The 26,166-nt window shown below is 37.9% G+C and overlaps 1 protein-coding gene across 1 annotated transcript in view; it reads left to right on the plus strand.

The window, feature by feature from the left end:
- The window catches only part of zc3h3 (zinc finger CCCH-type containing 3), a 75,129-nt gene that overhangs the window by 21,271 nt on the left and 27,692 nt on the right, over window positions 1-26,166 (plus strand). The window contains exon 4 of the mRNA XM_053498617.1: window positions 22,411-22,549. Within this exon, the coding sequence (XP_053354592.1) occupies window positions 22,411-22,549 (139 nt within the window). The remainder of the gene's footprint in view (window positions 1-22,410; window positions 22,550-26,166) is intronic.

A 26,166-nucleotide genomic window follows, 5' to 3' on the forward strand; every position in this document is an offset into this window, starting at 1 on the left:
CCAGGCGTTACCCGATTTCCTTTACACCATCCTACAGCTACATCCAGCTGCTTATGGTCACCTGCAGCATGCATCTAACTGTAGATGTGTGTGTGGTTTTTTTCCTTGGTGCAGTTTCACCCTCCTTCCCCTTCTGTCCCAAATCATGCTCAGGGGACCAGTTAAGGTTGCTCAGGCCTCTTGCGGGCTGCAGGAGATCTGGCTCTGAGCCTTTTTGCCATGATCGGCATGTGAGTCCCACTGTTTAAAGCCCCAGTGTCTGAACATATCCCATAGAAAACGTGCTCTCTCTCGCACACACACACGCACACACACACACACACACATACACACACACACACACACACACAAACACAGTCTGAGTATCTCATCCATCACCACCGTCCAACTTTAAAACCACAAGATCTGTGTGTGTGTGTGTGTGTGTGTGTGTGTGTGTGTGTGTGTGTGTGGGCCAGATTATTTAACACGTTGGCTGTAAGACTGATGGACACATGATATCTGGATGCCATGAGTGTCACAGGCGTGCGAGGAGTTTGACTTTGTCTTTCCCACAGCGATATCTGCTCAGATATGTGATCAATTTAACGCTCTCTAGGACAATCTGTCTTTATTTTATGAATCATTTGTCAATTACATTATCCTGCCACTTCAGCTATTTAATATATGCAAAGCGAAGGGTGTGAGTGCGATTCTGCGTATCGGTGTTCTTCTGTGTTTTGGTGCATCTTTCTATGTCTCGCATCCCCATCTTTCTTTCTCTCATTCTCTTTATTTGTCTTTGTCTCTGTCTTGCTTTTTCTGTGTGAAAGAGAGAGAGAGAGAGAGCTTGCATGTCTTTGCGCGTGTCTCTGTATGTGCGTATCTGTCTGTGCGTGCACGCCCATGTGTGTGTGTAGTTTTAATTACGGATGGCTGTTTATGTCCTGCTCTGTTTGGAGAGGACTTTAAGATAAGTGTTAATTCCACTCTTGGCATATTGATTAGCTGTGCTGGGTGAGTATGGTTTTATAGGCTCCCACTCAGCCTGAATAATTAATGCTTAACATATTTAATTAGTGAGATTTCCTTTAAACGGCGGAAAGAGTAATTGAGTTCTAACCACAGGGAGGGTCAAATCATCTTCCAGTGCCAGTCACATGCTCGGGCGTGCACGCGTGTTGATTCAGAGAGCTTCCTATGGTCCCAGGACGAGGTACCTCAGTAGGTGGAGTAGCCCAGCTCTCGCTGTTTTATACGCACTAACCGGGTGTCTGTTCTGAACCTGCCTCTGTCTTTATCAGGCCACACCGGCAGGCATCGAGCCCCGTTCTATTTTCGTGCCTGTATCCGTATACGTAGGTGTCCATAAAGAGACTTTCTTTCTGTCAGCTTGGTTTATTCCCCCCTTACTCTCTGGCACACGGACTGGGTCAGGAAATCCAACCAAAACAACAGCTGATCTCCTGTCTCGCATTGTATCTCGGGACATTCCAGTCATTGTTCAGTAGTCAGAGCTGTTTAACCGCCACAAGAACACAACCATGACACACGGAATTAAAACACCCTTTTTACCCCTAAACTTTTGTCATATAGATTTTTCAGTTTAATGCTCAGTAAAAAAATAATCCACTTGCTTCCCATAACGAGTACACATTAGCACTGACTGTAATGATTCCAGTTCTCTTTATAGTTACAGGTGTGCTTACTCAGTTCCCAGATCTGACAATTAGTTGTCACTGAGGCCCTGCAGAGGGAGCTCTTTACATGGATCTGACACACACACACACACACACACACACACACACACACACACGCACATACACACAGCCCTAAAGTACCCATGTAAAAGAGTCTTACAAAAGTGTGTTTTGCTGTGAAGGAGGATTGGTGTTAGTTCATATGCTCCTTCACACTCAGGTGATCTTAATCTTGTGTAACACCTAGGAGAGATTTTGGAGTGTTTTTTTTAAGTGTTTGTGGGGATCACCACCACAAATGTCTTCATCTTTTCACAGTTTTAAAGATTTGTAGTATACTTCGGTGCTTACAACCTTCGTTTACCTGTAACATTTGTGATTTTTCTTTTACTCCCTGTGACAGCTTGGTGGGGGGGAAAGCATGTTTTTTTTTCAGACCTAAGGAGACAGGATGCGATTTGATTCTGATGATGGTTGTTTCACATTGCAACAAATTATTATGGTAAATTTTATAAAATAGTGAGGAATTGATTCAGTTTTGTATTGCGAATCTTGTGTGTGGTGATTCTTGTATTGCCACACTGACTCCAAAATCTTTTTATTTTTACATTTATAATACAGATGCAGTGATCAATCATACAGTGGCTGTTTTTCAGCTTGATCAGTCATGACTGTTGATATAACCGATTCACACCAGCTTCCGAGTGGCGCAACAGAAATGCATTTTAATCTCATTACATTCTTAAAAATTGTCTGCGTAAAAACTTTCCAATTGGCCTGTTTTTCCAAACTCTAGGAGTGAATAAGTCTTAAAATCCATTCATTACATACGCTTGTATAGTCTCAAAACACAGTGACCGCATATTAGATAAAAATCCAATGCATTAGACGTCCTGTGTGTCTCAACATGGTCATGTTGAGTTTTGAAACTTTGGAGGCATTTGAGATGATAAAAACGATACCACTTCTTTATAATCCTACAGTAGACCTTCAAACTATTCACACATTTTTAGCCCGTGTGGTACGAGTCAATTATGTGCTACGTTTGTTTAGAAATAATAATTATGGTGGATGACATAATTGATGCATGCTGCTCAGTAAAAAGTGTAGCTTTAACATTTTACTAAAATTTTTATAAAAATGTTTTTTTTTAAGTCTTATATTTTTAAGTTAGTTTGTATTGTTTGATTGATGCCCTTGGTTTTTAAGTGAGAAACCAATTTAATATAGAATGGCCTACATTTAATTACTCATGTTTAATGTTGAACGAAGCTAAGGTGTGAGACTTTTGAGTTATGACTTAATATTTTTTTTAAAGATTCATGGTATTTAAATTGTAACAAAATCTGGGGGAAAAATATATCAAATCATGATACAGTGCTTATAAAACAGTAGTACTTACCGAATCGCTGTACAAATCTAATCGGCACCTTGGTTTATTGATATAATCGTATCAGCGGTCACTAGTGATTTCCAACCTTAGTGAACTTTGACATTTAGTTTAATAAAACTAAGGAGCTGTTGTTAAACTGTTGTCTTATAACACTTTTGCCGTTCTGATTTTTCTCATTTCTTTGTGCACATCTGGACAGAAAATGGCCTTCATGTCCGCCAACGTGCGCTAGAGAACGCAAACCAAGGATAAATGTCATCTTTCCCTGGCACTCATCCTCTCCTCATGCCTTACCTGTCTCTGTGGGAGAGATTAGGCCATCCTCTCAGTTACTCTGCCCCATGCTTCAGGGCTGTCAGCCACCAGTTGTCCTCTTCCCTCTGCCAGTTTGACATTAGTGTGCCAAGCTGGGTTCCCATGTCCCCTCTGTAAAAACCAATTTGGGGAAGCCCATGCTATAAAACTGGCACAACATAAGATGGATTAAATCTATTCTTTGTTAATAAGAGAATTACAACTACAAGTACAACTTGTTATTCTTTAATAAATTGATCCTGCTAAGTGATGTAAACATATAAGTGGAATACAAAATTTCCTGCTTTTTTAGTAAAATAAACAATTTTAGCATTGAAAGAATGATGCTTTTCTATAACATAACTCATTATGTTTTATTATAATTAATCATATCTTTTTTTTATTGATAAGTGTTAGAAGCAAATTAACAGATAATTTTAAGATATATTTTTATAAAATCATCATTTGCAGATGTCCTGCCTGTGCATACACAAGAAAATGATCTTGATTTGTAAGAAACTTCCAGTTTTTCACCGTGCCCCCAAACAAATGCAGTAGATGAGGACAAGGGATAGTGAGGAGAGAGAGAGAGAGCAGTATTGATCAGAGCCAGTTCATTTTCTGCCGTCCCTGGAGAGTTGGTCTGTAGGAAATAGCTAGTTTGTCTCCTGTCACAGTGACTTCTGAACGCTAGTGGAAAAGCCTCAGGAAGCTGTGAACAGGCTCTGCTTAGGGAACTACTTCAGCATCTGACCAACACACAGGGTTGTATCGGGGAGTGGTGTATTCCATCTGGCCTTATTTTACTTTACAAGCAACTATACAGTTAAAAAGCAAGATACAAGTCAAACAGAATGTATTCGATTGTTTGTCGTAAACATAAAGTACATAATTTTGGGAAGACACTGAAACCTGTTAAAATGCTGGGGAAGTTTACAATCACTCCAATTCACTCACCGACGAGAAGAATAAATTTAGCTATTCTATAATATGTATACAGTAGAATTCAAAAGTCCATGAGCCAGATTTTATTAATTTATTTATTTAATCAGTCAGTGCAGGAAATTGGATCTTAGGCCACATTTAGTGAGCTATAGCTGTTCCTTGTCTCAATTTCACTGTAAGTTTATATATAAATATAGGGGGTGGTGTTCAAGTTAAACCAGGATTTTTGATTGTGCAGTAAAAACAGAGGACAGTTAGGAGGGTAACAACTGCCTTAATTTCTCTAAATAATCCCCTGCTACATTATTGCACTTAACTCCTGCATTTCACTTGTGCTTGACACCATTAAGGTCGAAAGTTTTTTCAGTACACTGGAGCCATGGGCAGACTGCCTGCTTCACGTCTAATACTTCTTTAAAATGTTTCCACCATTTAAATGTTTTACTGTAGCTAACGCTCTTATCACCATACTGTGTTTAAGGTCTTCTATAAATGCCAATTGTTTTTACACGTTCATTTACCAATGGAGTTCTTCAAAATCCTGGTTTGACCTGAACACCGCTCAGCTATATAAATAAAGGAGAGGTTTTGTCTGTAGTTTGGTCAGAAGTCACTGTTTTAATGATATCTTTGTTTCATATATTGGAGAAACGTAAACCAGTCTCAGAAAAAATTGTGTGTATGTCTCTCTGTGTGTCTGTATATCTGTATGTCTGTCCAGCCAATTCTGTTTCAGCATCACGCAAAACTGGCTGACAGAAGTGAGTAAAACTTTGCCAGTCCTTTTGACATTTGCCTGAAGTTAAATGTGCGCCATAAATTAAATCAAACTGTAGAATAAAAGGGACATTATGAGCAGTTTTGTGCCAGGTTACCTCACAGCAGTCTTTATTTTTTCGAACGAATACATCACTTTTGTCCTCGAAGTGGGAACCGCTATAAGTGTCACTCAACGAGCCAATCAGTGCAATATTTTACCATAAATACACAAAATATGCAGAAGAAATGATCGTAATCCCTTACAAAGTGCCCAAATTCTGACCAAGCACGTTTATTATTCCTTGCGGAAGTTTAAAATCAGTTTGTCTCATATGTTCAGAAACTGTGGTTCTAATTAATGCAGAGAACGGCACTATGAGATAAAACACAGGTCGCTAGAGCAAACGTATCCACTGCAGTCCGAAGTGAGCACGTGTAAAATATTCAAACTGAGAGTGTAAGCCACTCAAATCAAAATGTTGAGTTAAAGTGATCTTATGAACAGTCATGTGCGGGGTTTAATAATCTACTTTAAACAGGAAACAACTTTAAAAGAAGTGCAACTTGGTGTAAACAAGGTGCTTCAACCTGAAATAATAATATCGCTGATTTCATTAAAGCTGAACAGCTTATTTTTCACTTTAATGTTTTAAGTATTTCTAAAACATTTTACCTGCCAATGACCTTTGGACCCATAAAAATTGTGTCACTGTCAAAATATTTATCATTCTGAAATGAATCAAACAAGATGTGATTGCGAATTAAAGCTAAAAGTGTACATTTCAATGTTTTTAAAGATATTTCATGTTTTAGGTATATTGGATGGCAATGTGTGGCCTGTTTTCCTAGGTATTTTATGATCAATTAAGGAAATAAAAAGCTCTGGCATTGGTTCCAGATTGCATTTGGTAGCTTTTCATGGGCACTTTGAATTTGCGGTGCAAATTCAAGAGAAGTCGATGCGAGTATCTGCAGTAGGGCATACACTCAGAGTACTTTATTCAGAGCTCAGTTGCTTTTGGGAGGCGGTAATAAATGCCCCTCAGACTATTTTTGGGGTTGGACATTCTCCCCATCCTTAAGGGTACTCGTCTTATCCGTATCCTCTTTCATGGCATTCTCCACTTAACGAGTTTGTTGATATTAATGACCAACCTGAGGTGACAACTATCAGGTTACGCTATCGAGCTGCTGTCACTAATGTGACACAGTCTGTACCACTTTCTCCCTAATCCACTCCTTGTATTCTTTGTAGCTGTACGTCTTTTTTAAGAAGGAAAGCATTTATGATTAGACCTGTTATATTTGTTTTCTAATCAAGAGGTTGACAGATATTTTGCTGGATATTGGACTTGACTCTTGTCTTGTCCTGTTATTTTTAAAAATAGTTTTTTTTTGAGCAGCCATTTTATACTGTAGCAAATATAGATTAATTGCTATATTTTTGTCGTCAGTAGGCATGCATGGATAAAAATGTATTTTTAATGTGTTAACTGCCATGCAGTATATAATTACATGCACAAATTAGTTTTTTTTTTTTTTTTAAGTTTTAGTCTTTGCTTTCTTGATTAGCAAATTTTATTTCTTATCCTTCTCAAGTTTGGATTTAAGCAAATAAAAGTCTCAGGGAATAAAATATCCTAATGCCCTTAAATTTAACCTAGTGACATTGAGGGCAGCTGTTCCAGTGTTGAGGTGCCCGGTCCCGTGCCCAACATAAGCAGATGCCCGTTCATACTCATTGCTCAAAGGGACCAATTAGACGTTACACTGTTAAACTGTTGGCATTAAGAGCTGTCTGAATAAAGGAGTCATGAGGTAATGCATGTAAGTAGAGAGGGCCAGCAAAGTTTTCTCTGTCTTAAGAACACTTGTGTCACTTCTTCAAAAGCTCAGGTTAAGCAAATGATCATAACATTACACCTGGCACTTGGCAAACCCAGGCTTTCCCCTTTGAGATGAGCGCTCTATACCATTCACCTCCAAGCCCAGCCCTATAATTCATATGCAGTCAGTCAAGGACTTTGGTTTGCTTGGGTTGACTTTTAGGATAGACATAATGTAAACTTTCTATATAACAGGCTGCAGGAATGCAAGGACATGCAAAGCTGTTAAAGATTTGTATCTACTAAAAATGCAGCAGCAAATTCCAGTGACCTTGCATGTCTCTGATCTAGATTTTGTAATGGCTTTAAATCCATAAATGGGCTTTTCACGATTTATGTTTATATTCCAACTTTCAGAAGTGTTAAGTACATGACTAGCTAAATTTAAAAACTGTTATGTTTTCCGAACTGGAAAAAAGGTTTATTTGATATACAGTATGCTCAGGATTTACTTTGGCAACGATTCCCAAAATACTTCAGACAAAAATCGTTGTTAAAAAGTAGAACATAGAACACCATGTTTCACCCAGTCAAGATGACTTTTCACAACATTTGGGAATCTTTGTGCTCTTTAAGTACAGGGTTAACTCAAACACACTGAGCAGTGTATTGGGAACACCTGTACACCTATTCAATCATCCACTTATCTAATCAGCCGATTATGTGGCAGCAGTGCAAAGCATACAGTTAAAGCATGCAGATACACGCCAGTAGTAATGTAATATGGTAGTAATATGGTAATAATAGTGGTTCTGTTCACATCAGCCATCAGAATGCTGAATAATTAATGTATTCTCACATTGTGTCTTTGACCATGACATGATGATTGTTGTCAGGTGGGCTGGTTTAAGTATTTCTATAAGTGCTGATCTCCTGGGATTTTCACACACAGCAGTTTTTACAGTCAGTTTTACTAGAATGCTGCAATTTATTAAAAGGAAAAAAAGTGAGTGGCTGATTTGTGGTTGGAGACACCTGAGAGATGAGAGAGGTCAATGGAGAACAGCCAGACTGGTTTAAATGTACAGAAAAGTAAGTCAGAAAAGTAAGTCATAACCACTTTGTACAATTGTGGTGTTCAACTCTATGTCCAACGTAAAGGTAAATTGGTATCATGAACATAAGTAGTTCAGTGATCGACAGTGACTTCAAGGTGAGTCACCAGGCCTAATCCAGAAGAGTACCACTGCAATGTGGTGTAATGAAGGATTTACAGCATGAAAGTTCAGAAACTGCATGATGCAATTATTTCAACATGGGCCAGAACCTCAAAGAAGTGATTGCAACACCTTGTGGAGTCCATGCCATAAAGGATTGAGGATGTTTTGTACAAAAAGGAAGGCCCTACCCAGTATTAGTATAACATGTATAGTATCGTAGGTACAGTGCTTGCCAACAGTGTTGAGAAAAAAGTGAATAATTTTTTTTATGATATTCTCAAATGGTTAAAATAATGACTACGCACACACGCACTTCAACAGTTGTTATATACTGTATGCCCTTGTGCCAATGCATAGTATTATGTTTCCTCAAAAGATGCCAATAATCATACCGTCGTTGATGCTATTATGTGATCGTCAGAAAAGAGGTGTATATTTTTTAATTTTAAGGCAATTCCAAATGTATATACTGTATGTAGATCTTTGTACAGAAATTTGCCAAAGAAGCATGAGAGTTCCTTAATTTTAGCTTTTTTCGTGCAGAGGTGGAGACACACCGGCTTAGGAAAGTAAAGGTCCTACAACATATTTATTTGTTCTATTCGTTAACTAAACCAGCCGATTCTAATTAGCACAACTCTTCAGAACTAATGAGTGACATCCCCTGCTTTGGAGAACTCTAGGAGAACTAAAATACATTAAATATGTTGTCTAAATACTTTTGGCCACTATTGTATATCGATAGTATATAGATATGATGTTAGTGCTGTGTGAGTGGATATTGAAATCTCAATTATTTAGCATTTTTAAATATCTTTTAATATTAAATTAGCTTATATTTAATTAATCCAAAGTAAAGTTCTGAATTAACATTATTTAAAAATGTACATTTACTAATGGGAAGGCCATAGTAATCATGGTAGTGGTAGCATTTAGGTGTTGAGATGCATTTTATCAACAGGAATTAGGAAACTGAATAAAAGATATCAGGATCGAGCTGCACGAGTCAGATGTTTCCCAAAGGCTCGCAGATATAGTTCTACCACGTATTGACCCAGGTGCTTAAATTCCTTCTTTTCTGTTTAATTTTGTCACAATAATACTTAATGTACACCTAAAGTATAAATTTTAGACGTTACCCATTAGGCCAATTTTTTTTTCATTTCCAGATTAATTTCTGAAAAATATAGTAAGGGTTGTGTAAAGCACAGGTACAGTAATGTAAAAGTTTTGAGCCACCCCTCATTTTTCCATAATTTACCCCCAAAGAGCCAGACTTTCTTGTATTTTTAATGTAGTCTTGAAAAATAGTTCTCCAGGCTTCTTGAAGGGCTTATTGTCCCTTATTTTCACTCCAGTCCCTGTACACAGAATCAATAAAATGTTTTTTGTTTGTTAAGCCATACAGTGACGTATAAATCATTCCAGCATAAAAAAACCCCCATCTGAATTAGGGCATAAATGAACCAGTGAGAAACAGAATGCTAATGCTATGCAGTATGCTAAGTGGTTGGAACAGACAAGAGGGGAAATGAGATTGCTGTTGTGGTTGTTACATAAACGGACGGTTTTGGGGGCACTTTACTCTACAATAAGATACTGAACCCAGTTGGTTGTTGATTTAATAAAAGAAATAATAAAAAAAAAACTGTACAGTTCCCACAGACTGTACTATTTTTCCCTATAATAGCTGAACCACTGTAGCAAAAAATATTCTTTTACCAGCTGTCATGCACTGCCAGCTTAGGCCTAGCTCATAAACACATGAAGTGACGACACACACAGATGATATATAGTTGTGTGCAACCAGAAACGTGTTGGTAGTAGACTCCTAGGTGCCCTTTATGTCAGACAGGTGGTTGACAGATGAAGAGTGTTGGATATGCGAGATGGATAAGTGGATTAGCATGAACAACTCCGTGTTCCAGGTACCTTAGTGTACTTTGCCATTTCTTACAGTGGCGTAACAAGTGAGCAGAATCAGGGTGTTAATGGACACGGCGTACACCCAGCATGTCTTGATTACTCCAAATGATCTGAAATCTGTAGACGAATAAGTGGGTCATGGGTAAGATTGCTCTTAGTGGTTCTAACCACAGCTAGGTCAGTTTATGTCGATTCAGTGACGGTTGGATGATGATAATGGTGATTGACACGGTCTAGAGGGAGCTGTTTTACATTGCATAACTTACTCCATATCCACCAGTGTACAAGTGACTCACTTCTGGGACTCTTGCTGCACTCCTCCATCTCTCATCCCTCCTTGGATCTCAGTCCTTCAGCAGTCCTGCAATCTATCTATCATCATCTATAATCCACTGGAGTCTCTTGCTCCTTCTGTGGCAGCTTCGTTTTTTTTAAGCATCTCTCAAGGTTACTCTAGGAACAAATTTGGACCTTTATCTTTTGAATTGCTTTTACCGACCACAAAAATACACACTGCACCTCATTATATTTGGCTACCCTCTCTGAATTTCCACACTATCCTATATGGATGAATGTGTTTTAAAATGGGGTGTTATTTCTCAAAGAACAATATACAGCATGCACTAACAATATTCTGGAAGGGATGTTAAACATTTTTGGAAGGAGCCTCCAATATCAGTGATATTATCAGCGTGCTTTTCTCTACAGGAAAGTGTCCAGAAGATTGGACTTTTTACTTTCAAGTTTTTTTATAATATTACGAACAGCTTTGTTTCTTCAATATAAATGTTATGGAAGCAAAAGGAGGCTGGTGAATAAGTGACTGTTTACAGTTGCTATGATATAATTGATACCAAGATCAGCAACATGCATTCAAGTCAAACCGGGGCTTTTGTGCAGAATAACAGAATACAATTATGAGAATTGAAAACTCCTTTTATTTCTCTATAATCCCCTGCTACACTAATGCACTTACCCAGCATCTTACTTGTGCTTGGATACCATCAAGGTAGAAAGTTTTCTCAGTATACCAGAGGCAGTCCGATCATGGCTCTGGTGTACTGATAAATTTGTCTACCCTGATAATATCCACGCACTAGTAACATTTTACATTATGGCATTTGGCAAATGCCCGTATCCAGAGCAACTTATACATCTGAGCAGTTGAGGGTTCAGGGCCTTGCTCAAGGATGGTTGTGGGGTTTGAACCTGGGACCTTCCGAACCAATGTCTTGACCACTGAGCTACCCCCTAGTAAAACACTGTTTTACTCTTGTAACAGTGTACAGTTATTCGGCATAATCAAAAGTCCCGGTTTGGCTCGAACCCCACCCTTATGAATTTTCACATAGATATTCCACAGCATTTAATGCATCACTGCAGGAAGTAGCCTCATAGAATAATCAAATAAACATGACCCAACTTCTTATGATGATTTTTACCTAACAGCTCATTCCTTGTGTAATAACAAGCCAATGGAATAGATAAAGAAGTCCGCATTTAAAAAGCATTTTTAAAGTCCAAGGTATTAGTTAATTGTGTTACTTTTAATACGATTCATCTGATTTCTAGCATACTGTACTTTTCCCGAGTATGTAGCCCTGCTTATTTTGGCTGAAACTGCCTGGCACAGTCATCGTACACCTTGGTATGCAGATGTTCTTTCTGTGCTACAGCATTTGGTGTTGAGAATGCTGCTCAGACAGCTGCCCCATAACCCAAGCCCTGGCATCATTTTTAGAATATGAATCGAATGTTGCCGTATAGTGTGAAGGGTTAAAAAATACTTGGGTAACTGACACTTACAGAGCCAACACAAACTTCACAAGGTGTCTCACGGCTTGCTGTGAGCAAGTCGTGTCGTTGTTTTGCTTGGACGTTTCCGACCCTGCGTTCGTAATGTTATTTCGACCCATGCCAGGCGTTGCTGGTTTTAGCAGAGCGAATGCTTAATCGCAGTGCTGTTACCCCAGTGGGAATCAGAAGATGAGCCCCAGGGGGATTGTAGCGGTAGTAGGGGGTCTCTTGCTGTCAATAATAAGATTAATGATGTGACAGATATGCCAGAGTAAAGAATGGGCATGCAGTTAGCTGGAATTAGTTGTCAAATTTGCAGAGGGGATCCGAAAATGGCCGATGTGACAAATTTAATAATCCCTAAGTGGATGCTTTTTCTATAGGGTGGCACTACCACTGTATGTCAGAGCAGAGATGGAAGTGAGGGAGGGTTTCGACAGGACTGCAGTGTTGTTAAACTCTGAAATATGATTGGTTCTGACTAAATGATGATTAAATATATAATATACAGTCATTTTTATTTCATATACATACAGTATATTTCATTTTTTATTTTACTTTTTTTTTTTTTTACGCAATAAAGGTATTAGGCAAATATACACAGCCAAACAACAACATATAACTTTCACTGTGCCATGATTTATTTTACAAAAACAAAAGAAAAAGGGGAAAGAACATGTGGGCAATACTAAGAGGGTTCCAGGGTTAAGTAAGGGATTCATTTTTTTTTTTTTTTTTTGCAGCCAGGTGCTGCTACTCATCTGACCTTAATAAATTAATCATCAGCAGGTGTGCCTAACTCTATAAAAAGTCTGGAGCATTCAGGTGTGTGTTAAAACAATGCCAAGAGGAAATGGTCTTAGAGACTAAATTGTTGCTTGCACGTCATCCTGGAAAGAGTTATAAAAACATTTCCAGCCAATTTTAAATTCATCGCTCTACAGTGAGGGAGATTATTCACTTTTTCAAGTGGAAAGCATGTTCATGTTCCAGCACATTTTCCCTAAGGTCAGCCTGTGCACAGCTCAAAGCGCACGTTAAACGTTATTTACTGTATCTTTTTTTTTTTTTTTTTACTGTAAAATAAAAGAATCAAGGTTTTGGAATTGCCTAGTTGAAGTCCAGACCTCAACCCAATTGCAATGCTGTGGCGGGAGCTGTGCCTTAATGAAGCAATGCTGGAAAGAAGAATGGGCCAAAACAATGTAAGAGACTGATAGTCATACAGGAATGATTACTTCCTGTTAAACGTCCTGTTCCTGTACGTTATTGCTGCTAAAGGTGGATCTACAAGCTATTGAATCATGGGGGACACTACTTATTGCACATCTTTATTTAATTATTTACTTATTTTCCTTTTTGGCATCTTTTATTTTTATTTTTTCCTTTTTCATGGGTAGCTCAGTGGTTAAGGCTACGGAAGACTGCGAAGACTATGGTTCGCAATGTCCCAGGTTGAACTCCCACGACCACCAAGTTGTCCTTGTTTGGCCCTTAAGCAAAGGGCCCTTAACCCTCAACTGCTCAGATGTATAATAAGATAAAATTGTAAGTCCCTCTGGATAAGGGTGTCTGCCTAATGCCTAAATGTAAAGAGAGTTATATGTTGTTGTTTATGTTGTATTTGCCTATTACGAAGACCAGCTGCAATCAGATGATTTCTTTGTTGTTACACAAAACCACATCAATCAAAAGACGGGGTACTAACTTTTGAAAATAACTGTGTGTGAGCGTGAGATTTATGTTTGATTTGTATTGCAATTCTGTTAGCGTCACAATTTTATAAATATCTCGATTCGATATCTTTTTTCTTTTTTCTTTTTTAGTTCTCTTACAATTCTGAAAAAACAAAACAAATATGTCCAGATTTATGACTTTTTCTCTGTTTTACTTAAAGTCTAATTATGAGTACTTAAAAGGTAATTGATTGTCTGGGTAATTAATTAGTTACTTTATCATTTTCAACAGTTTTAAAATGCAGGTTAAAATATGTGAATCAGCAAACAAGTAAACCTATAACAATGAACAAAAACTCATTTAGTTGTTCAATATTCAGTGTAGTCTGGCGACGATAAACATTTTTACTGTTCTTAGTATATGTTTATGTAAATCTACATTTATTTGTTCATTTGCAATAATTTACAGTGAAGTTGATTTTGAGGTGGAGGGAGAGGTTTTCCTTATATTTTGCTAAAATGTTGATTGCCTATGAGTGTTGGACGCCTTTTTTTTTTTAGTACATGCACTGTCCTAACATTTTTATTGCCATTTTACTAGTATTTTTTTTCTATAAGATTTATGCAATGCTTATGAACAAATCCTAAAAATCCAGTGTAGCCTCCTTTTCAAATAGAGTTGCTGCTTTTATGTGTCATACTTTCTTACAGCAAGAGATTACCCAGAAAAATAACATGAGAACCTGTCAGAAAAGTGTGTCTGAGAGAGAGAGACAGAGAGGGATAGATAAAGGTGGGAGTGCACAGCGCTGGTTGGAGCCGATGTAAGCTAAGTAAATAATCGGCAGTGCGTTTCAGCTCAGACTCGGCGCTGGCTTGTCAGCGGGCGATGAATGAGTCCCCTGGCCTGATTGTAAAGCCCAGCAGGTTGTGTTGGTTGAGTGAGTCTGTACCGAGTGGGGTCTCAATCTTCCCCTTAATAGGCCACTGACAGATCCCTGCCACACACAGGCACACACACACACACACAAGCGGACACACACATAAATAAAAAGGTCTTGACAGGAAGCAGTGCCTTAGTTTTGGCACGTCCTGCTCAACGTGGTAGCGATGTTCTGCAGCACTGTCATTAAACAGTAGGTAAGGTAGAACAGTGTTGTGAATAACTCCATAAGGGGTTCGGTGTGTAAGGAACGAGCTCAATGACAAGTAAAATTCGTCATCCCCAGGGACGCCCAAATAGCTCTGACTGCAATACAGATGGGTGCTGGGTGAAAAAGTGACTTCAAGCCAACTAAGTAATCCTACAAGCTCACATGTTCACACATACAGTACATTCCAGCTTCTGGTTGCATCTATCCCCATGCCTACACACACTCTCTCTTTCTCTCTCACACACACCACACACACACCACATACACATATTTGCCTTACGGTCCAGTTGTGCACTGCCCAGCTGAAACTATAAATCATACACTGTGCAGCACATATAAAGCAGATTGTCCTTGTATGACTCATGGACACACACACAAACACACACACACACAGATAAATGTTTGTAAATAACATCTTTTGCTAGTTCCAGAATCCTGTGTGGCTTCTGGTATTTTTGAATATTTGTACAGTCATTTGTCATTGATAATGCAACAAATGACTGTACAAATATTCAAAAATACCAGAAGTGTATATATATATGTGTGTGTGTGTGTGTGTGTGTGTGTGTATGTGTATGTATATATATATATATATATATATATATATATATATATATATATATATATATAGAGAGAGAGAGAGAGAGAGAGAGAGAGTATATTATCAGTTAAGCTTCTAGTATACAAGAAAAGATAAAGTTAAACTATTCATAAACATTTATTATCGGCCATGTATTGAACACACAGCTGGCTGGGATGCTTGCATAGGGTCTAAAATGTGCGCATCATGTACATCAGTCACGTCGAAAATGGGTGCAGGCAGTGGCATAAACAGAAATAAATTGAGTAGGATGAAGGTATGCAAAATAAACTTATTGTTTAATTTTATGGTTTGGCTAAATTGGTAATTGTGTTATGCTTGTGCATTTGAGATGGATGGAGGATAGTAATAGTGGTAATCAAACAAAATGTATATATGTAAACCTGCCACGATACGTTAGTAAAAATTACAGTTTTGGAAATCCTGATCCATTTTTCTTAAAGTAAACTCTAATAATTTTTCAGTGGTTTGAAGTGTCATTACAAAATACATTTATTTAAAAGTATATATTTTTCAATTGTTTCAGTGTTGTTTTGCAAAGATTTTACCAGCATAGATTTCGTAACATGGTGTTAGTCTATTAAATTATTGTTATGGTGAGGTGTTCGTGAGGTTTGCAGGTGCGTGTGCAGAGTTTGCGGGTACGTGTGCAGGGTTTAGGAAGTTGCAATTTCGCCAAGCATCCGTCAAAGAAATATTAAAATGACTGACTTGGGTTAAGAACTGTCCAAGGCAGTACTAAATCCTGGAAAGATAGTGCTAAACTGTCACCTAGGCAGAAACAAATTGCCCCACACCCCAAAAAAAAAAAAAAAAAAAATCCTGATTTTTTTTACTTATTTTTTTTTTAAATATCCAGATTTTACACAGAATGGTGCAAGTGAAAAACATCCAGTTAGTGTCAGTTGTGCAGGAAGAAACACGTTATTTATTAGATTACTCTGTACTGGTGTAAGAGATGTTTCCCTGCACATATTGGGTTTCATAAATATCAATTGTTTGAAGGCCACAGCCTTTTTTACTGGTGTTGCATGTTTGTTCCCCTTTAATGGCCACAATTTACCCATCTTATAACGGCAATCATGTTGACATGGACCAAGTTTTTAAAGGAATGTTTGTCGAATCCCTGCTACAAAGATTTAAGACTGTTCTCGGCGCAAAAAGGCATCCTACCCAGTTTTAGTATGGCTGGTGAGTATATATTATATAACAAGTTCTCTACAGTAACTATATAACTTGGTGACATTTGAAAGCGTTGGGGCATAGGGATGGCTGTGTAGTATCGTGTTGGTCTGGTGTGCAATGTATGCCGCTCCAACGCTGCTCAGGTTTTCTGTTTGGGGCTCGAGTCACCCATACTTAGAAATCCTATAAGCTAATGAAATTATACTCTAGTAAATTCAATCCCTAAATCTTTGTAGGCAGATACTATCTCTGAGAAGTCCCACTGCTGAAAGGAATATGAAAGTAAATCTGTCTTCTTAGAAATAATAATTTCTGGCAGGACAGGGTCAGAGGTTTGAGGAGTGACTGAACACTGCCAGGGCATCGCTGCCAGGGCAAAGGATAAACGTTTCTTCAGGAGCCATTGGATCATATGCGAATAAAACAGATGTGAAAGATAAATTTGGCATTATGGTGTAATCCGATCATGCTGTGGCCTAGGTCTGTTACAAATGATCGCTGTTAACACAGGAAGGACATGGCCTCTCATGTGGTGTTGAACACAATTTGTAAACACCTCAATAAGGCAAGGCATGACGGGCAACTAGCAGTAGCTGAGGTGTAAAGGGATTCCTGTTAACGTGCTGGAGTAGTAAAGCTAGGAACTAAAAAACTGAATATTAGCCTATAAAACATGATTGAATTCCAGGGCTGCTGCGAACCACAGGGTAGTGTTTGGTTTATGCCAAGGAACTGAAGTGGCTGCAGACAAGCCCTTAAAAGCTAGCAATGCTGGGTAATCATCAGTAGTAAGAATACTCAAGCCAGTTAGTCACTGATGTCAGATCAGGACAGGATCCTGAAGCTCTGAGACTGGACATGCACGCACAGATTGCACGTCTACATGATTCTTCTTACTTGACTGCCAAAAGGTCTTACTGTAAGCACAAGGTCAGACTAATTTATCTTTAGTAAGTCATAAAGCATGCCTTGCCTATAATATCATTATATCATGATGTGTGTCATGCAGTTATCTCTTCCATAAAATTAATTAATGATTATAAATATAAATGGTATTCATCACCTTCACCACATCACTGTTAAATTGTTGAATACGATTAGTAAGACATTGTTGATAAATATTCTATTACAGTAGCACTGACGGTACCTCCGGTTGTGGTTTCTAAAGTTTACATTTCTACAGGAAATGCACTTCATGCAGGGCATGCATGATAAAAAAAATGTTTTATAAAACTAATCATTGACATGAGGAAGTTGATTTATTTTTGTCACTAAGTTTTCTTACACAGTTTCTTGAAAACATGAAATGCCGAATGTTTTGTCTTTTGAGCTTCTGAGACAGAGCTCAAAGGCTGTGAGAGATAAAAAAAAAAAAAAGTTGTTACATTTAGATTTAGGCATTAAGCAGATGCTCTTATCCAGAGCGACTTACAAAAGTGCTTAAGTTTCCGTCATTGGGTAGATCCTTACACAGGGTTCCTAGGTCACTAACTAAGTACCATCAGTCAAGCACTGTTGGGAAGGGTTTTTTGTGGGAAAAGGGAAAGGAGAGATTAACCTAAGTACTGAAAAAACAGATATGTTTTAAGTCGTTGTTTAAAGATTGCCTAAGACTGAGCTTTTAGGACATCTAGAAGAAGTTCATTCTACCATCTAGGTGCCAGAACAGAAAAGAGTCTAGGTGCAAGTCTTCCTCGAACTTTGAAAGATGGTGGGACCAGCTGAGCAGTGCTGGAGGATTGGAGGGAACGTGGTGTGGTACGTGCTGTGATGAGAGCTGAGAGGTATCTGGGCGCTGGGCCGTTTTTAGCTTTGTAGGCAAACATCAGGGTTTTGAATTTGATGCGGGCAGCTACAGGAAGCCAGTGCAGTGAGCGGAGAAGTGTAGCAGAACTTGGGGCGGTTGAAAACAAGACATGCATTCTGGATCTGCCGCAGAGAACAAATGGAGGACAGAGGCAGACTTGCCAGGAATGAGTTGTCTTGTAATAACAAGGGGCTGGACAAGCAACTGAGTAGCCTGTAAAAAAAGAAATGGGCGAATTCTTCTGATGATGTTATGAAGACATTGACAAGAGCGAGTAAGGTTGGCAATGTGTGGTGAAAATGAGTTGATTGTCCAGAGGTACCCCAAGATTGGCTAAAGTGGCTGAAGTAGTGATCTAATTGTAGATCACAAGGAGATTGGAGGATAAATCACCAGGGATAAACAGCAGTTCGGTTTTAATTAGATTGAGCTTCAACTGATGACCCATCATTTAGAATGAAATGTCCGCCAGACATCCGGGTGAAAGTATCTTCAGTATGCTATAGCCATGATCGGACCTGTCTGCTTCATATCTGAAACTCTGGCCTCCCAAAAACTCCTTTGTCCGAAACATGTGGAACTGGTTTAGGGTGAGGTCAGGACTGTACAGAGTCTGTGGCAATATCTTGCGGCCGAATTCCTGTAATGTGCAAGTGGTGATTGTGTGTACAGTTCCCTCAGACAAATGCGTCTCTTCCACAAGTTGTGACAAATCGCTACCTCAAGTGGAATCATAATTTATGGACATACAGCCTTCTTTAAAATCTTTGCACCATTCAGATGTTGTACTGCGACTAATAGTCTCATCACTGTACTGTGCTTGGAAATGTCTTCTGTAAATGTCAATCGCCTTTTTTCCGCCTTCATTCACAATACATTTCATCAAGTTCCGGTTTGACTGGAATGCCCCTTTTTTATATTAGAAATTCCCCGCAATTAACCAGATTAGCTTTTCATAAATGTACAGCTTGAGTAAGAGTTTGAGAATGTGTAATTAAAAATGATGGTCGTGAGAATGCCTGCCAGGATTGGGAAGTTGACCTATCACAAAGAAAAGTTCTTCCCTTGCTTTACTATAGTTTTATATAGAGAGATTTTACAGACAGACATATTTGGCTGTAGTCAGTAACTGAGAGGTCTTTTAAGAGCTTTACTGGTTATTTTATTCATGTATCTATCAGTTGACATGGGTGGAGATTGCACGTGTTGATTTATATTTGTGTGCATATTGGTAAATCAATCAGGTTTCTTGTCCTCCTCACGTGTTCCTCTGTTTCACCTCAACTTTTTCTCAATTCCTCAATTTCTCTGCTCACTCATTAGAGAGACAAAGTGTTGTCTGAGGCACTAAGAAAAATGGTAAGCAAAAGTGTTTGTGTGTATGTGAGTGTGAGTACATGTGCAAAAGCGCAAGAGGAAAAAAGTGTTTTTGTTACTTTGAAACATTTTAGTCCGTGCTGTAATAGGGCATGGTGTGTTTATTACATGGCAGTTTCTTAGCCAAGCTGCTTAACCCGATGATGACGGGCCTTGCTTATAAACCAGGCATCACCTCATTATGGCGTAGTAAAAGCTTTCGGGGCAGGTGAAATACTATTAAAAGTGTTGAATAGCTTTTACAGAATTTTTTAAGTTCCGTAAGTAATTCCATTCTCCCGCTGACTTGTCTAACATGCTAAATGGTACCTGGTAGGAATTAATCTTTGGGGTTTTTAGCATTGGTGTGAAAAGGCAGTGTGCAGGAGCCGCCATGCAGAGTCCATCTTTTACTCAGCCCGCATGCATGCATGTCACCTCTGCCCAGCCACCCATAAAGCAGCATGATGGATAAATGAAGGGATAAAGAAATAAATAAAAGCCACACTTATTCTCTCCCTCCGCTTTCTTCTTCCGTCTCCTCTCTGATGGATAGGTGAAAAGATATAATGAATGAGACTTAAAGAGAACGCAGAGGAGAGAATGGGGGCGGGGGTTGCGAGGGAGACGGAGGAAATGATTTATTAGGCTGATAAAAATTCAGCCTTTGTTATTCCTTCATTTTTACATGTGCAGCTTATTAAGGAGCGCACCTGCCAGTGAAGGGAGTTTGTCAGTGGGAATGTTTGAGTCTGCAGTGTATGACTAGGCTGGCGTACTTAATTTTATGGACTTGGAGGCACTGACTGTCTTGATCTCTGCTTGTTACTATTAAAACGGTTGGCCATATTTGATCTCGGGTACTCTTCCAGTAAAGTAAATGTTTGCGGTTGCCTGGGAAATCCCTTTAGATTTTGCACTATGTATAGCTCTGAAAACAACAGACTTTGCTAACCTGAAATATTTCTCATGCATGTGTACCAGAAGTGATGTTTAAGTTCAAGGAAGTCCAAGTTTCCCCTTTTCTTTTTTTTCTTTTTTTTAACACCCAAAAGTGAAAGGAAGAAAATCAGACTCTAAGATTTATTTTTTTTGTTCCACTGAAGGACACTCCACTCAGCACTACAGCTATTTTACCATTTGCAGGAAAATAAATCTAACTGTTGACAAATGTTGAAGAATTAAAAAGGTCTAGAATGGGAAATTTGTTTGTACTTTGACTAACAGCATCATCTGCCTTATTTTATATTTCCTCACCAGAGGTAAACTTAACTTGGCCTATAAACACAAGTCTCGCCGTCATTCCTCTTCATCATCTTTCCTCCTCAAATTTCTGTTTGGTAGGCAAATAATTCATTAATCTGAATAAATTAAAACTTTTTTTATGAAGTCATTTAAACATTTTTAGCTAGTAAGGTTTTAAACATCTTCAGGCAGTGACTGTTTTTTCCCACTGCAAGAAAAGCATAAAATGTAGCCTAAATAAAAAACTTTGGTAAAATATATTGATCAGCCAAAACCACTAACATTATGTAGGTCCCCAAAACAGTGGTGTCCCATCAAGGTATTGGCTCTCTAGGTGTTCTGTGGTATTTGGCACCAGGATGTTACGTCCTGTAACGTGCAAAGTGGGGTGCCCATGGATCAACCTTTTGTCCAGCACATCCTCTATGAGCTGATGCTCAGTCAGATTGAGATCTTGGGAGTTTAAATTCGGCCTTTTTTCATTAAATATACACTACTGCACAGTGAAATTCCATATTCTTTACATATCCCAGCTTCTTGTTAGTAATCCAGCTTTCAGGGTTGCACAGGGCCACTATGTACACTTTGACCAGTCTGCAGCTACACTGTGTGTTATGAGACTTTTTTTAAAAAAAATTTATCAGAGCTTGCATTAAGTTCAGCATCACTTGCTACAGTAGTTCTTCTGTGGAACTAAAAAAAAAACAGGCTAGCCTTCGCTTCCCAAAAGCATCAATTAGCCTTATTTGGCCATGACGCCAGTTGTCCTTCCATGGACCATTTATTTATTTATTTATTTATTTATTTATTTGTCCTTCCATGGACCATTTTTTTTTTTTTTTTTTTTTTGGTAGGTACAAGCCCTTGCATTGCAGGAACACCCTACAAGACATGCTGTTTTGGAGATGATTTGACCACGTTGTCTATCCAACACAATCTGACCATTATATAATGTATTAATACATGGAGTTTGCTTTATATCCCCGTAATTGGTGGGTTTCTTTCGGGTACCTCCGTTTTCCTCCCACAGTCCGAAGACATGCAGGTTAGGTTGATTGGTGTTCCCAAAGTGTCTGAATGAGCATGTCCTACCATAGTTGTTAAATTTCCTAGATGGATGATGGATGGTCACGCTTTTTGTATCAATTTTCCTTTATAATCTTTATATCGTATGATTTTTAATGCTTATGTGGTGGTGATGGTGTGTTCATAATATTTATTATTTAAAAAAATTATTATAAGCTGACTAGAAACAACTGTTACTGAAATTATGTACTAACAATGCTTATATAATGTAAACAGTGTTATATGCTTAAATTTTTCTGTCCTTAAATATTTATTAAAATGAAAAAAAAGTTTTTTTTATTATGACAGATATTTTCATCAGTATAATTAAGCATTTAAATAGAGCGTTATTTATAGTAGAACATTACTGTAGAACACTACATACTCCACATTCTGTGATGATGATGTCATACTGCTCAGTTTGGTGTTAAACAGGAGTTGTGAGTAAATATCTTACCTGTGGTCTTTTCTTTCCTTTCCAGGCCCATTCTCTGTGTCATTACGGTATCAGGCATCTCCAAGGGTAATTAAAACCCGCTACAAGATTGACACCCGTCGCGCACACCTCCAGCCCCACAGCGCCGCCCTCTCCTACAGAGTCAAGAAAGTCCAGTCAGCTAGGTAAGGTGTACGATAAAAATAAAAAAAAATAACACCACACATTTCAGTTTCTTTGTTTTGAACTTGAATCAGATTTGGGGTGCTGTATACAGACATGCTTATTGTTCTCCTTCCTCTTTCTGTTCAATCACACCAGCACTACTAACCCATTACTGTTTTCTACAGAATTATATATAATGACTTTTTTATTCTGCCATAAAAAATAAATGGTGTGTGTGTGTGTGTGTGTGCTTCAGCCCACATGTAATCTTAGTCCACCATAACCAATTATAGGCCTGATTAAAGCCCCCCCTGTTGACACACTGCATTTTTAACATATTGTATGAAAGGGTATAATAAAACATTAACTAACTGGCTGGCCATAATAACACTACGAGATATAAGCAGCTCATCACCACTAATATTATGACAGGATAAAGGTGCTGCTCGCCATGATAATCTATTACTCAGACCATTAACGTGTTGCTATGATACAATTCATGTCTGTGTGTAAATATATGACTCTATTTATTTATTTATTTATTTATTTATTTAAAATAAAAGCTTTTAATGGTTGCCGTCTGCTCAGGATGAGTTTGTGACATTATTTATTTTATTCATGATTCATATTGAGCTAGTGTCAGTGAATTCCCTGTTTTTCACTTTAGGTGTAGAGTGAAACATCTGTATTTTTTTTTTTTTTTTTAAAGAATGAACACCAGTTAGATGATGTATGGTTTGACATGCAATTTGAAACAAATAATTTAAAATTCTTAACTTTTAAAATTATTCACATGCTGAAGTTTTTGTTATTTAAGAAGTTTGTTTAGCATTATTTGAAAGGAGTCTCCAGTATTATTCTCCAGTATAAGTGCTCTAAAACAGTCAAGACGTAAAGCTGTAAATGAATTTTTTTTTGAAGAAGAAGCATTTTTAGGACGGAGAACTTTGAGGTTTTTAGTATCATGACAAGTTATACTGTTTGTTTATTATTAGCTTAAATTTATTAAAGGAAATTTGCCAATCTTACTGTAGAGGAATAATAGATTAAACCCCTACCCTTTAATATTTTAATAAAAGTGTAAATATTCATTAGTGTTATGGATTTATAGGTGGATTTAATTTTTATTTTTTTATTTTATTTTTTTATAAAGGTTCTGTTCTCACTCATGTTAAAGCCGGGGTAAAGCAGGCATTTCCTCAGCTGTCTCGCTGTCTCTCTCTGTTTTTCTCTGTTTGTCTCTCTTTCTTTCTCTCTCACACACACACACACACACACACACACACACACACACACACACTCTAAATACACACACAAATATTCAGTACAACTATCGAAGCAAAAAACATCTATACGTTTTACATTTTTGAACAAAACAAACATTTTTTTAAACATCTGTATAGAATAATGTTTTATGTGAAGCACCTGCCTCCAATTCAGTGAGTGAGCCGTTACTATAAAAACAATAACACGTTATGCATTAATATTAACCTAGCGTCCTTATTACAGCTGGAACTACTCGTACTTTCCGAGCCACGCTTCTTGCCAATCAGATTCATACATTTAATCCCACTGTGATTTATTTCTTCCTTTAACAGTGTGTGTATTGTGTTGTATTTCTTACTTAATTCGAGTTGAGTACTTTAAAGTGTGTTGGACCTAAATGTTGAGATTTGAAAATGGGAAATAATGAGATTTGAGGGATTCTGAGGGTAATGAAATGGAGGAATTGATCACATTCGAGTGCATTTTGATTGTAATGGGTTTAATAGTGCTGAGTACATGAAGCTGATGCGTATACTCTGGCTCCAAAGTGCTGGAATGAGCTTCCTACTCCACTCTGAACTACTGCCTTCCTCTTCCAACAATATCTACAATAAACCGGCCATGAATTTGCTTTTTTTTTTTTTTTTTTTGGATGCAGACTGGATAAATCTAGCATTTACAACAAACCACTATTACATTTTAGTCTTTTAGGTTTATGGACCTTTAAATTGTTTCTGCTTATTGCCTTTGATAGGAATATCTGCGTAATGGTAAATAGTGATCTTTACCAGAATGTTCTAGCTGGCACACCACCACCACCGAGGACTGAAATACACCAATTGGAACATAACCCGAGTCTGACACTGGTGACTATGGGAAATCACATTTGCTTAATGGCATGAATGAATCACTCTTCCACATGGGTGTAAATATTTTACACCCAGTGTTATCTACAGAGAAAAGATGATCTCCACAGTAAATTATTCACCCCCCTCTCGGACGCACCCATGTAGAAAAGAGAAGCTGTATGTCATGTCTTACAGCTTAAGAGCACTGCTCACATTTAAATGTAACGCCTATGATTTCCTTTCTTTTTTTTTTTTTTTTGCTTTTTCTTTTTTCATGACTACCAAGTCCCTTTTTTTGTTCATGTACAGCTATTTTTCTTTAGACAGTTTGGCGAGTCTATGCTTAACCGGATATCAGATATTGCATGCTAGAATGTAATATTGTTAGAAATGTGTTAGAGTATACATGTAAAAAAACAGCTGGTTTTTAAGAAAATGTTGACAGGTTAGACAGAAGCACTTCATGAGTTATTACCACAGACGAGCTTTGCAGAAAGAAATTAAACACTTGGACAAGTGTAACTTAACGTATCATAAAAATGTATCAGCAGTTGTTAGCTATAATCTGAGGTTGCCTTTTGTGCTTCATGGCCAAGCAGAGCACAAGACTGATACTACAGTATTCCAGGATGACAGCTGTAGGGTGCACAGGGCCAGATCCGTGTAGGATTTGTTTAATGAACGTGATGGTACACTGAGACACTTTGACTTGACCCTGAAAAACTCACTAAACCTCAATCCACAACAAACTTGTAGAGTTAGTTGGACCAGCAGAAAAGCCTTTACAAACCCAGTCTCAAGAGACTGGTGCTATTACCCGAAAAGATCAGTGTGATCATTAAAGTGAATGGAGGCTTTACAAAATAATAATATAGGAAAGGGACATCTTTTGTAATGTAATATTTTGTTTACAATACTGTGCAAAAGTCTTACATTTCCTCATTTCATCATAATTCAACATAAATTTAATGTAATCCTGAGGAATAGACTTTTTTGGCTCTTATATTCTGTCCAGTTTCTGTACCTGACCAGTTTCAGAGGAATGTTTTTTGACTTATTAATTATGCAGCTTAAAGCCTTATCTGGTGAGAAACAGGTGCAGATGTTGACAGATGATTAGGTAATTAGTAAACCGGTGATGCTGAATGCTGAGTGGTTGGAATGGACGAGGAGGGAAAGGAGGTTGCTGCAACGGTAGTTACAGAAGCAACCAATTTTTTAATTGTAACCCTAGGCACTTTTTAGCCTGTCTCAATAGAACTTTTTATCCCTATATCTTCAATTATTTAATTACAGTTAATATGAGAAATGAGGGGTGGTCAAGACTTTTGCACAGTACTGGTTATCTGCACTAAAAAAGAGATAAGGTGTTTATTTAAACACTCATAAACAAAGCCAAAATGCCTGTTGTTGGGCCCGTCAGTAAACAAATTTTTTATGGATGTTTTGCAAATTTCTTCAGTCAGCTTTTTCATTCTCTGGGCATAAGTTTTAAGAGCTAAGTAAGGCAAGTTCAGCGGTGA

Source organism: Clarias gariepinus, chromosome 6 (assembly GCF_024256425.1).
Source record: "Clarias gariepinus isolate MV-2021 ecotype Netherlands chromosome 6, CGAR_prim_01v2, whole genome shotgun sequence".
NCBI classification, from domain to species: Eukaryota; Metazoa; Chordata; class Actinopteri; order Siluriformes; family Clariidae; genus Clarias; species Clarias gariepinus.